The sequence below is a fragment of the Colius striatus genome, chromosome 10 (assembly GCF_028858725.1).
Source record: "Colius striatus isolate bColStr4 chromosome 10, bColStr4.1.hap1, whole genome shotgun sequence".
In the NCBI taxonomy this organism is placed as follows: Eukaryota; Metazoa; Chordata; class Aves; order Coliiformes; family Coliidae; genus Colius; species Colius striatus.
In genome coordinates this window covers 21,036,061-21,049,187 of record NC_084768.1, presented here as the reverse complement: position 1 = coordinate 21,049,187, position 13,127 = coordinate 21,036,061, and the positions used below count along the sequence as shown (strand labels likewise).

At 49.7% G+C, this 13,127-nt stretch overlaps 1 protein-coding gene across 2 annotated transcripts in view; it reads right to left on the bottom strand.

Moving 5' to 3' along the window:
• Positions 1 to 3,569, bottom strand: part of SMG7 (SMG7 nonsense mediated mRNA decay factor) — a 53,898-nt gene extending 50,329 nt beyond the window's left edge. For both annotated transcript variants that reach the window (XM_062003375.1, XM_062003377.1), the window contains exon 1: positions 3,216 to 3,569. In XM_062003375.1, coding sequence (XP_061859359.1) covers positions 3,216 to 3,244 — 29 coding nt within the window. In that variant the 5' untranslated portion in view covers positions 3,245 to 3,569. The remainder of the gene's footprint in view (positions 1 to 3,215) is intronic.
• Positions 3,570 to 13,127: the final 9,558 nt, after the last annotated feature.

Below are 13,127 nucleotides of genomic sequence, written 5' to 3'. Positions count from 1 at the left end.
TACAGAATGCTAAAAGCCACAATTTACCAGGGTAATGCCACGTTTAACTAGTAACCGGAGCTCACATCTTCGCAAAATGCAATCGAGACAGTCACATCTCAGTCAAATGGCTCAACTTCTGAATCCAAGTTAACTATGTTTCGACATTAACACACACAACTAGCCATGAAGGTCATTTCCTTAAAGTGAACATGGACCAAAGCTGGATGCTGCCTTATGAAAAGGAGGTGCTCAGAAGTTCCTGTGCTATTATGTTGAAATCCTATCAGTAGTGGCATTTTGCTTGAAAGTGTCTCCTGCACCTAGCAGGATTCATGAAATGTTTGTTGTTAAGATGACCGACTCATGAGATTCATTTGATTTACGGGGAATATTTGTAAATTCTCAAAGCAGCACAGATCACATGAGTACAAATTTGTAACCAGATGAGATGAACATGTTCACTTGAATATGGTTCACATGACCCATGCCTGTCTTTCCTCAGAGCTCTTTGAAAGAACCTTCTGAAAGGTCTACTGACCAGATGTAATGCAAATCTTTGAGAAGTAATTCAGACAATGACCCAAGAGAAGGAACTAAGAAACTAGATGGGACAGAATACACTCCAGCACTGCTAAAAGGTGACCTTGAAAAGGATAATAAGACTAGGAAAGCAAAATAACAACTCTTTCTAACAACATATGAAGATGAGTTAAAAACAGACTCTCTCGCAACCTTTCAAAGACACAGTCTGACCTTCTTTGTTCTTTCTGTAAGATTTCTGTAGGAGTCTCAGGTGTTTCTGTTCTTGCACTTTTGGCTGAAGGGGCATAATCTTTTAAGGATGGCATTTTAAAACAGTTGAATCATATACACTTATACACAAAGTAAGAGACTGGTAGTAGAGGAGTTAAGGCAGTCCAGCTAAAACTCCTTTCTTCCCTGTTCATTTTTTCAGCATCTTGATTCTTGCAGAGTCATTATTTCACTAGTTATTCGACCATTACATCGTCATCTAAGAAATTCATCTCTCTTCTGTCTAAACTTGCAATACAAAGATTTCTGACTAAAGCTTTTCTGTCCCTCCTTAGTTTTAAGACAATGAAAATTAGCAGACACGTTAGGAGCCACATCTTCATTTGGCACAATGTTTTGTTAAGCTACCTTTTCATATCTTCATACTTTTGTCTATTTGTTCCTTCACCACTAAACTGAAATTGTGCTTGTAATGCTACAGAAACAAGGAGAATGACCTCTTCCTTAAGGCAAAGCACTAACAGAACTGGCTCTGAGAGGCTGAGACTCTATTCCCAGTTCTCTTTACGAGTTTGGGCTGCAGTACTATACAGCTCAATATCTGCCCTATGGAAATCGAGCAAAAACACACTTTGTAGATGTGAAAAGCATTTCACAGCTTTTAAGGAAACTTACCCAAGCTTACCCTGTACACAGAGAGCAAACCCAAATGTTGTTTAGACAGATAAGGTGAAAATTGCCAACTACAAAGCAGTTGACAAGCTTGGGAGGGGGAGTGTCCTGTTGAGGTTTTTTTATGAGATAAGGTTGTTGGTGACAAAGACAAGCATCACTACTTCTAACACATTAGTGTCCAGACACTTCAGTTTGGTTATAAGAGGCACAATACAAACAAGGCAGCCATGAAAGTGATAAAGGCCTAGGAGAGCTGGAGGAACACAGCTGGGAGAAATAGAGGATTAGTGCCCACAGGCTTGCAAGTAAAGAGGATGTCCAGCTTGGTGCAGCAGAATATGAGTCCAGTAATGCAGGAGGTGAGTGGGGCAGGACAAGCATGACTTCGGTAGTACTGCCCTGGAATGACACAAGTCAGACAAAACCTCATGGAAGGGGGAAACAAGGGCTTACAATAATATTCAGACATATACTACAATGCAAAAGCAACTCTTCTACTGGTACAGAAACATTAATTTAAGATTTAAGAGCTTTTTTCCCCTAATGTACTAAGAAACAATGCAGAAGTTTCTAAGACAGCGGGGCTTAGCAGCCTGGAAGAGAAAGAGGACCATAAACTTGCTGTTAGAGCAGATTGCTTTTTTTTCTTTTTTGAAAAGATAAACTTGAGACAGGACCTGGACTACTAGAAGGAGGCAGAAGCAGACAGAGACACATGACAACATGAGGAAGAAGAGGAAGATTTGGAAAATCAGTAGAGAGACTGCTGAAATGTTTCAGAACCCTGGATAGAAAGTGTTTTGGAAATGTAGAAACCTCCCTGAATTCACTCCTCTGAAATCCTTCCCAAGCCCCCAGACTCTTCGGAAAATGTGTGGATGTCCTTTTGCCATTTCTGCCTCATTTCCATGAGGTGCTCTGGAAGGGCTGGAGGGAGCAACATGTCACAGACCACACAGTATTTAGCATTTTATAGCTACAGAAGCAATTTGTATCTTACAACTTTCTGAAATCACCAAAAAAAGAGCATTTTATAGCCAAATAACTTCACCCAAAAGTCTATCAAAGTCCTGCTCATATCAACGTGCAGCATCTAGCACTCTCGACTTCAGGGTCTCGGGAAAGTTTCCATCCAGCAAAGCGTTCCAAAGCAGGAGAACTCTGGTAGACTCGGTGCTCTCCCAAACCCTCAGCTGACTATCCCCCAAATCGATCAACTGCACAAGCCGTGACAGAGGACTTTCAGCAGGCCGCGGGCTGACTGGAGAGAGCTGAGACGATTCCTGCTGCTTCCCTTCTCTCACAGCACCTTTTGGGGCTGCGAGTCCACGTTTCGTTTAACTGCCGGCGTCAAACCTGGCGGTCGTTCTGCAGCAGCAGGTTATCACAGCACCTACTCAAACGAGGATGGAGAATCCCGGCAGGGAAGCCGGTGGTCTCCTCTGCTCTCCCCGCGTCTGCAAGGCACCGGCTTGACCTTGCAGGGAAGCCCTCGCCGCGCCGGGCCGCCTTCAGCTAAGCGGCGACTCGGGCCGCCCGCCTGCGGGTACGCGGCTCCGTCCCGCTTCGGTCGCCGCTCCCCACCAGCACTGCGGGGCTCGGTAACGTGGCGGCCAGGTCGTCTCCACACATTCCTGGTCACATCCCCCTCATAGTCCCGAGCTCCTCGCTGTAAGGCCTCCTCACACCTCAGGGGACCTCGTCCTCCCCCTGCCCGCCGCCTCCAGAGCCGCTGGCCGCGGCCTCGCCTCGGAGCAGGCGGCGACCCCCCCTCGCCTTCCGCGCCGCTTCCCGGCCGCTCTCACCGGAGATACTGCGCACACAGCAGGCTCATCCTCCGCCGCTCGCCGCCCCGTCCCGCCGCGGGTCTCACAGCCCGGGCCGGCCCGCCGCCCCCGCGCCGCCGCCGCTGCTGCTGCCGCTGCCGCCTCCGGCCGCCGCCGCCATCTTCCCGTGCAGGGCCTGCCGCCGCGGGGGAGGGGCGACAGGAAGGAAGGGGCGGGAGTGTCCCCGCTCTGCGCTCCGACCAGGCAGACCTCTCCCGCGCCCCGCCGGCCCCAGCAACGCGGACCGCGGCGGCCTCAAAGGCCCCGGCAGGCCCTGGCAACCGCCGGCAGGCCCTCGCCCGCCTCCCCGCCGCCCCGCTGAAGCGCCTCGACACTCCCGCCGCGCCGGCCGCTCTTCCGGGGCCGGCCCCGCCCCCAGCGGCACTTCCGGCGGCGCCACCGGCGAACTCTTCCCCCCCAGCGACCCGCGGCGCCGGCCGCCGATTGGCTCGGCCGCTGCCATAGCAACCGAGGGGCAGCGGGGCGTCGTCACGGCAACCGCGCCGCTTTCCCGCCCGCCACGGCCTCTCCCGCCCCGGGGCTCTCGAAGCGACGCCTCTGTTTACCGGTTCCCTTCCAAGGAGCCCGGGGGGGCGGGAGGATCGGCTTGCCGAGAGGCGGCGGCCCATGGCGCTGCGGGGGAGCCCCGGCCGCTCGGTCTGAGGGCAAGGGGCAGCCTCGCCACTTTCCTGGCAGAAGAGGCTTTAGCGGGAGTGGTGCTAGTAGGTCTGGTCATCCCACATGAACCAGACAGCCCGTTCCCTGCCTCCTTGCTTGCCCACACTAAAGGATTCCCTGGGTTTGGCTGCTCAGGTGAGTTGCCTCGGGGATCACCCCAAAGTATCTCGAATGGCCCTCATCTCAGTTTCCCTCCATTACCTGAAACTGCTGGCGGCAGCAGCCCCAGCTCCTGGGAGGTGAAGAGTGCAGGCATGTAGCATCCCTCACGCAGGGATGTGACCCACAGCTCCAGAGCCAGTGCTGTGGCTGCAGGTCTCGCTATGGAGGTGGTGCCACAGGCACATTGGGCAGTCGCCTCTCACCTCCGTGCAGCAGTCTATCACGTACAAATATTTGCAGGTTTTACACTATTTACACCATGTGCTGCTGCCGCCCATGCTGACTCAGTGACTCATTTTTTGCTCAACTTGTCTTTTCAGGCAGGAAACAACCCACTTTGTGGCCATTTGACTAAATGGACCAGCCTGAAGAAATGAAGCAGATGACATTTTGGGATCAGGTGAGCACCAAGGAGGCTGGCTAATGCAAACAGTGTTATCTGAGCATGTAATCGACTCTGAGGACAAGATGAAAGATCATATTTCAAAAAAAATCCCTGCACTTTCAGGTTGAAATGAGAATGTGTTTAGGGAAATGATTTTCAGGGCCCCACATGTTTAAACAGAAGCCTACAGAATCGGTTTCCTGGTTTCAGTGCAATCAGGGCTGGGCAGTGAGGCACTCCAGCAAGCCTCCCCTTGAATCCTGCACAGCACCTCGGGCAGGCACTGCAGCAGGGCTCAGGGCTCTGCCTCCTTCCCTGCAGGCTCTGAGATGCAGAGCAAGAGCAAACTGGTTGAGTGCTGGGAAAACTGGGACTGCTGCTGCCTGTCTGGAGCCTGTCCTGAGTTAAACCAGATGAGTCTGCACAGCTGCCCCAGGAACTCTATGAGATTGTATCTCTTGGATCAATGCACACATGCCACTCTTCTAAGCTTCATCTCTCAAGGCACATTGTCCAGTACTTCCCCCGGCTTCTCTGCATGTCCAGTGTGATCTGGAGCCTCATGTCCTGGTTCCTGGGCTCAGGGGACTCTGCATCTTCAAGCAGACCCCCAGGCTGCGCATTCTACTGCACAGATACCTTAAGCTTGCCTCTGCTCTTCAGATATGGAAGACCCATCATTTCTCCTTAGGGGGGAGTTGAACATGCCAAGTTTTGAAAAGCAGAAGCACCTTAAGCCAGCACCACTTTCCCTTTAACCAGCCCCTCACTTTCACCCCATTTACAGCCAGATCTTCTTCCTGTCCTTTGATTGCAGTATCTCACAGCAGCAGAGTGGTGCCACCAGAACAACTTGGATTAAGCAGGAAAAGCCACAACCTCACAGGAGTGCAGGTTCCCCGTAAACCTCCCGCCTCCCACAAAGCTGACTTGGGATTTTCCTGTCAGTTTTCTCCATCACTCTTCTCCCAGGGGCTCTTCTAGGAACTCTGCCTCCCTTCCTTAGGTTTAGCCTAACAAGCTGTTGCTTTTCTGTCTTTTTCTGCTTTTTTTTTGTGGAAGAGGATCCCCTGCCAGATGCTTCCTCCCAGAGAGAAAGATATCATATAGCCTGACTACAAGGTAGCTACCAGATTGTAATGAGCATGCCAGCACATTCTCTGCCTCACGCCCTCCTGGAAGCAGTGTTATTGCTTAAAATCAATCTGCACTGTTGTTGCTTAAAAATAAAAGGTGGTCCTTTATTTTCCAGTTCACTTTAGCACAGTGCTGGACTTTAGATTAAGTCACTGAGCATAGGCTGTTCTTCTCTGCAACTGCAAGTGATCTTCTGAGCTCAACAGGATGGATGTGTGAGAACAGGAGTTCCCAGAGCTGCCTTGCCCTGACCTCTGCATTTGTATGTTGACAGGAGAGGGGAAATTCAAAGGCAGACACTCTATTTTGGGGCATTTTGGCCAGGGAGGAGGTGGCTCTTTCTGGCTTTCTGCAGTATGTATTGGGCAGATGAACACAGGTTTCACCCAGGAGGCCACAAAGCGTTCCCTTGAGGCATCGCACTTATGCCCACTTCAAGCAGAAGCAAGGAGCAGGCAGTGCTGAGTCAGCAGCTGCCTTGTTTGGTCTCGTCTGAGTCCAGTTCACCTCCAGAGCCACTCCAAAACACCTGACAGGTTCATGTGGGGCAGAATCAACTTCTGAGTCTTGGGCGGTGGGGAACAGGTAGCCCTAGGTATGTTCAGGAGAATCAGATGGGTGTTGTTGCTGGTGTTATTTAGCCCGCTTAATGCCAATATAAATTGCTGAGCAGAGCCCTTCATTGAGGCAGCTCTAAGTTGAGTAGTCAAGTCTGTTTTGCCCAAAACCATAATTGGCAGTGAGCACTCCCTGCCAGGATAACATCCTTGGTTATCTTTTTCCTCCCATTTCACTGGGGCCTCCGCCATCCTAATGAGGGTGGGGCTGAATGGGGGGCACCAAACAAGAGACTGTTGTGGTGCTTCATTGCTGGGTGTGCAAAACTACAACAGATAGGAACCAAGAGAGGGACCAAATCACAGACTGATACAATCCTTCTTCATTAACACTAACATCTTTAACATCCTGTGAGCAGTGCAGAGTCCTCTTTCTGTGTGTGTAAACTCTCCCTCTCTTTTCACATACAGATGTGGGCACTGGCCAGACCTCTCAGTGCCACACTCTGGCATTTAGCTCTTTGAGACATCACATTTTCCTGCTGTTCAGGGTGAAAACCTGGGATCAAAGAAAGGTGAGAGTATAGCTTGACAACTGAATAGTAAAATGCCAGATTCTCTGCAGGTTTGGTGATTATTTCAACCTAAATGTTGCAAATGTGGGAAATTGACATGCAAAAGCCAATGAAGAACTTGACAGAAAAAACAAAGTATGAAGATACCTAAACAACCTTAATTTTGTCCCATATTCACCTCTCCCAGTAATTATATTAATGTGATTAAAATGTATTTGTTGTCATCCCAGATTATACTACTTAGATTTTTAATTGTTAGTGATGAAAGCCTCATTTTACCCTAATTATAACCTCATTTCTCCAAATAGAGCCTATACACAAAGCTTGGGGAATTTTGACCGTACAGAGGTTTCTCAAGTCTCACTGTTCCTTTACAAATATCACTCAGAACAAAGAAAAACATTGTAAAATAGGTGTCACCTCTTCAAGAAATCCCTTGTAATCCTCATAATTCATAAGACATCTAATGGGTTTAATTCTTTGAGAGTAAGTAAGTTCTGGAAAGAAGTATCCTTTCACACTAAATGAAAGCTAAATCCCTCTTCGAAGGGAAAAAGATAGCAGCTGTTCCTGGGGAGCCACACCGAGAGGCTCCCCCATCCTACACAACGCAGCTCCAGTTGTGACTGCACAGATCGATCCATGCTGCGAGCCTGAGCTGTAACCTCAGACAGATTTAGAGACATTAAAATGCCTGCAGAGCTAATTGCATCTGTGGCCAATGCTCAGCTGCTGAATATGGACAAGAGAGAAATTTGTTACCAAGCTGACCTTTCAAGGAGATATCTTGAAAAGCCAGTCCAGTGCCCCAGAGACACTGCACAGCACTTGGGATCATTTTGCAGAGGGCACCACACCTCAATGCATGTTCGGGAGCCCATGGGAGCTTTATCGCACGATGCCCTTTGGCAGCTTCTTCCAGGACATGATGAACCATGCCCTGAGAAAAATTCTTGAGCTGGAGGAGGCAGCCACTGGTTGGTTCCTGGCAACACTTCCCAAGGCTACTCACGAATTTTTAGCCCTCAGTTTTAAGTCATCTCTTTCAACTGGCTGCTCTTCAGCCTTGCTTACTCCCTCCTTGTTTGAACATCTGAACTGAATCCCTTTGTTAGTTCTAGACAGCGAAGGCTCCAAATTGTGCCTAGCTGGGATCATGACTGGCTTAAGCCCTTCTTACTCCTCACCTCACAGTTGCTCATCTATGGATGACACAGCCAAAGGACTTGATTTGTGCTTGCTGGGTCCAGCAGCAGAGTGATGTGGGGTAGACGGTGAAAGGGTGCCCAAACTCAGGGCTTGGGCACTTCCCATACAGCAGGTCACATCTGGGATCAATCCATGTGCAAAGAAGCCAGGAGAGAGGTGAGGAACCTCCTCAGGGCCTCCATCCTCTGTTTGGGAGGTGCATTTAAGTTCAGCTCTCTGCTCGTCTACCCTTGCTGAGCAGCCCTTTCCTGCTCCTGACCCTCAGCAGGAATCACCCTTTTCTCCAATAGACTTGGGTTGTTTTAAAGAGTTTGAAAACTGTCAGTTTAAAAGCCATAAGATGGAACCCTTCCTTCTCCCAAGCCCCAGGGGAGAAATAAGGTGAAAGGCAGTGCTGGTAGGACCAAGGAGCCTTCATCCCAGAACACAGAGGCATGATCTTGCTGCCTCCTGCTGCATGGCCCTGCTGTTTGGATGGCAAGGAGCTGGACAGATCTGCATGCAGAAATACCCTCCAACCACAGGCAATGTTTCAAGTGTGCTTAATAAGTCTAGCCTCACTTCTCACATCCCACAGGCAATGGTTTTGCAGTGCTGCTACAAGCTCCCTGTGTCAGAGTATGAAAGTCACTGAGAGAATAAACCCCTGCTAATCATCCTTTTGCCCTCTCTCTGTCCTGCTGTATCAGCTTAGCAGATGGCAGATGGTTGCTTGCCACCACAGACTGGGTCAGAGCCCAAATTGGCTGGGGATCTCAGGGCGCTCTGGGGCTGCATAGCAGTCACAGCGAGGGCTGTCAGGAAGCATCTGGCTCCTGTGGCTGGGGCCATTGTCTTCACTGGTGGGAAACTGGCACCCATATATTCAGGAAAAGCAGCAAAGAAAAGAAAGGCTGGGTTGTAAAACATTGTGAAAAAAGAGGTAAAATAACCTTTTGCACACAAAGGCCCTTCCCATGCATGCAGCTCCCTCTCCATCCCAGTTTGTGCCAGGCAGTTGGCCCTGGGTGCACACCTTTGGGGCTGTGCCTCAGGCTGGCTGATCACACACAGCCTGGCAGGCTTTATCTGTGCCAAAACCAGCAGTGTTGCTGACAGGTGCTTAACCACATCCCCACCCTGGCATGCAGCAGGAAGGCAAAGGAAGAGGTACAGGCAATGCTGGCCAGGCCTCATCCTCACCCAGAACACATATCTGGACATGTCACCTTAACTTTTCACTATCTGGTGTTTAAGGCCAAAGCCCAGCATGAAGTGGAGCAGGCAGAGAGATTTGACCATGCACATAAGGAGCCGCTGGGCTTGGTGGGAATCACCAGGCAGTGGGAGAACTTGGCCACACACAGTTATCTCCATTTATACCTTCTCCTGCAACAGCAGCACCTGATGCTCCCATGGCTGGAGGTGGTGCAACCCTTCAGCAGAAAGCTGAAGGGAAAAGATGCCTCCCTCCCAAATTTCCTGTGAAAAATTAGTGGGGAATGGGGTTAAAATTAGCAAAAAAAAGATCAATCTCAAATGTCAGTGGAGGAGTCTTGTGAAGAGCAAATCCCCACATTTCACATTGGTGCAGAGTTGTATCACACCAAGGGAAGGGGGTAGGACACTATCTTAGGTGGGAACATGCAGGAGAGAAGCACCATGTTCCCTACTGACTTCTCACAGCTCTGCACTGGAAACAAACCAGTAGTGTCACAATGCTGCTCTCATCCAAAACCTGTGCTGATGTACAGTAGAGTGAGCCAAAGAACTCTGGGCCCATCACCAGGAGAAATCACTGAGCCAAGAGGAGCCCGAGCTTTGTTCTCATGCAGGAACCATGACAGCTTGCCCCATTGTTTCACACAAGCAATGAGTGCTTCCTCTGGTAGAGACACTGGAGCATCCACAAAGGAGAACAAGCATTGTTATCCCCACTTTGCCAGCATGGAAACCAGCTTGCCCAGAAACATCTCATACACCAGCACTAAAAACACAGCAATCCAGGTCTCCCTGGTTTCCAAAGGGAAAGAAGTTTCTGTCCCTTGGTGTATTAGACTTTGGCCAATGGCTTGGACATACGCTTCAGTGTGTGGAAAACTGTCTGGATGGCTGGGCCCAGAGAGTGGAGGGGAGTGGAGTTAAACCCAGTTGTTGGCCAGTCACCAGTGGCGTTCCCCAGGGCTTGGTGCTGGGGCCTATTCTATTTAACATCTTTATCAGTGATCTGGATGAGGAGATCAAGTGCACCCTCAGTAAGTTTGCAGATGATACAAAGCTGGGTGGAAGAGTAGATATGCGTGAGGACAGGAAGGCTCTTCAAAGTGACCTGGCCAGGCTGGATTGATGGGCTGAGACTAATTGTATGAGGTTCAATAAGGCCAAGTGCAGGGTGCTGCACTTGGGCCACAACAATCCCAGGCAGTGCTACAGGCTTGGGGCAGAGTGGCTGGAAAGCTGCCTGGAGGAAAAAAACCTGAGGGTGTAACTGACAGCAGCTGAACATGAGCCAGCAGTTTGCCCAGGTGGCCAAGAAGGTCAGTGGCATCCTGGCTTGTATCAGAAATAGTGTGGCCAGCAGGACCAGGGCAGGGATTGTCCCCCTGTACCCAACACTGGTGAGGCCACACCTCAAGTGCTGTGTTCAGTTTTGGGCCCCTCACTACAAGAGGGACATGGAGGTGCTGGAGTGTGTCCAGAGATGGGCAACAAAACTGGTGAAGGGTCTGGAACACGTCTGATGAGGAGTGGTTGAGGGAACTGGGGGTGTTTAGTATGGAGAAGAGGAGGCTGACAGGAGACATGATCATTCTCTAAAACTACCTGACAGGAGGTTGTGTTAAGGTGGGGGTCGGTCTCTTCTCCCCAAGTAACGAGTGATAAGACAAGAGGAAATGGCCTTAAGTTGTACCAGAGAAGATTTGGATTTGAGATTAGGAAGCACATTTTTCCTGAGAGGGTTGTTAGACACTGTCATAGGCTGCCCATGGAGTTTGTAGAGTCTCCATCCCTGGATGTATATTGAAAAGCCGTAGAGCTGAGGTGCTGAGGGATGTGGTTTAGTGGTGGATTTTACAGTGTTTGGTTAGTGGTTAGACTCAATGACCTTAAAAGTCTTTTCCAACCAAAATTATTCTATGATTCTATCTTTTGAACCTGTTGTCTAATTTTTAACACAATTGGAGAACAAATTTTGTGAAACAGAGAGGGAGAAACATGAGCACACAGAGGACCAGTCAGTCAGCACACACATGTGACTGAGGAAGGATTGAAGAATGTCCTCTTTCTCTGCTGTTACCCTGAGGCTTATAAACACTAATTGAAGCCTCTCGTTTTAAAGGCAGAGTTATACTGAGCACAGCACCAGTGTTAAACTGCACAGAGCCACAATTTTTCCTAAAGCAGCAAATCTCTCCCTTTTGGGGTAAGCTCATCCTGCAGCCCTGTCACCTACCAGCCTCTTCATATGGGGTTTGTTGGGCTCTGAGACTAACACTCAGAGAGTGAATCTCTGAGAACCCAAATCATTTCACATTTGCATCAGCAAGCTCCCCACCTGGATTTCCACTGGTGAGAAAACAAGATTCACTGTAGACTTACACACCCTTAACACCATTTTCTTTCTCTTACTTGAGAATATTTTCCTAGTGGTTTATTTAATTTTTTTCCTATCTGTAAGAACCTCTGGCTAATGCATTTAAACTGCTTTCTCCTTTCCATGCTGTATGTGCTGTATGGGCGGGGTTTCTGATGGTTTGTTTCAGTACTGACAGCTCTGCCTGCTTTCCTTCTGGTCCTTGTCCTGCAGCTTGCAACCTGCAAACCCTATTCAAAAGCAGCTGTGAGCTCTCAAACACCAAGGGATTTCGAGATGGCTTGTTGCCAAACGAGAGCACCCTGTTAATATATCCCACATCTCCCTGGGGAGTGAATGGAGTCAAAGGAGAGAGACAGGGAGCAAGGGGCAGAGCACATCAGCTGCCTCCACATCAGTCTTTCTCAATGCCATCTTAGCTTGAATTAAAAATCAACATTAAAAAAATGCTGAGGTGTGTTACTGCACCCTTATGTGGTGCAGGAGACCAACACTTGCTATCACCTGCTCCCAAGGGTATGCAGCCAGGATTTAAAGACCCCCTCAATATCTCCTTGGGTTCCTCATCCAGGGGTGTTGTTCCTTCACATCTCATGGGGACAGGAACAATGAGCACCCTAGCACCCAGTGTAGTTGGCATGGCAAAGGTTTTCAAGAAAAGGACTGGAAATAACTCCTCTTAGCAGGACAGAAAGAAATGCAACCCACTGCTGTGGGCAGGGCTGAGTGCCACTGCTCAGGGAAGGCAGAGAGGTGGCTGTGAAGCCCTGCAATTGGTACCTCTTCTGGACAGAGGGAGCAGGACAGATAAAGGAAGAGAAAGGGAAAAGGGTGTCAACTCCCTGCTAGGAGGAAAGGCTGAGTGTAGGAGCCAGAGATAAGTGACAGCCTTTGGGAAGCGGTTGAAAGCAGCTGCTCACAGCTCTGCCTGCAGTGGCTGTGAGCAGAGAGGGCTCTGCTGGTCCTTTCTTGGGGTGAGAAGCTTCTTTAGTGCAGAAAAGCAATGACACATACAAACAAGAAATCAAATCAATTAGTCAGTCTTTCAGTCTGGTACTGATTTACCTTGCCATGAAATCTGATTTTTTGGCACGCCCACAGCATCTGTTTGATGTTTGCTTCCTTCAGGAAAGTGGAATGGGGATGTTGGGTGAAGCTAAAGCCCTTGAAGCCAGTTTCCCCATGAGGCCCTAGAAAAGTGTGCTTCAGCGATGCTGCAGTGGGGCTGGGGCAGTCAGGTGGCCCACGTGGGCCTGAGGTCTCCAGGGGTCACCTGAGCAGGACTGGGGGGACATGCAGAGTGCAGCTGCTCTCAAATGCTGAGTGCACAGGTGGATGGGTGTTGCATCTCCTCAGCCCTGGGGATGTCAATGTGACACTGCTGCTTGAGGGGATTGTGTGCATGTGTACACATGTACACGTGTGTGTGTGTACATGCACAGGGGGCTGTCTGTGGGCCATGTCTCCCCCGCCCTTTTTGGAGAAGGGAGATGTGTGTGTGTTTTGGATGTGTGCCTGTATGCATGTGCGTGCAGGTGGATGTGTGGGTGGGCGAGTGTCTGCACACACGCTTGTGTCTGTGGAGATGGGTGGGTGCGGGTGTGTGTTCTCGTG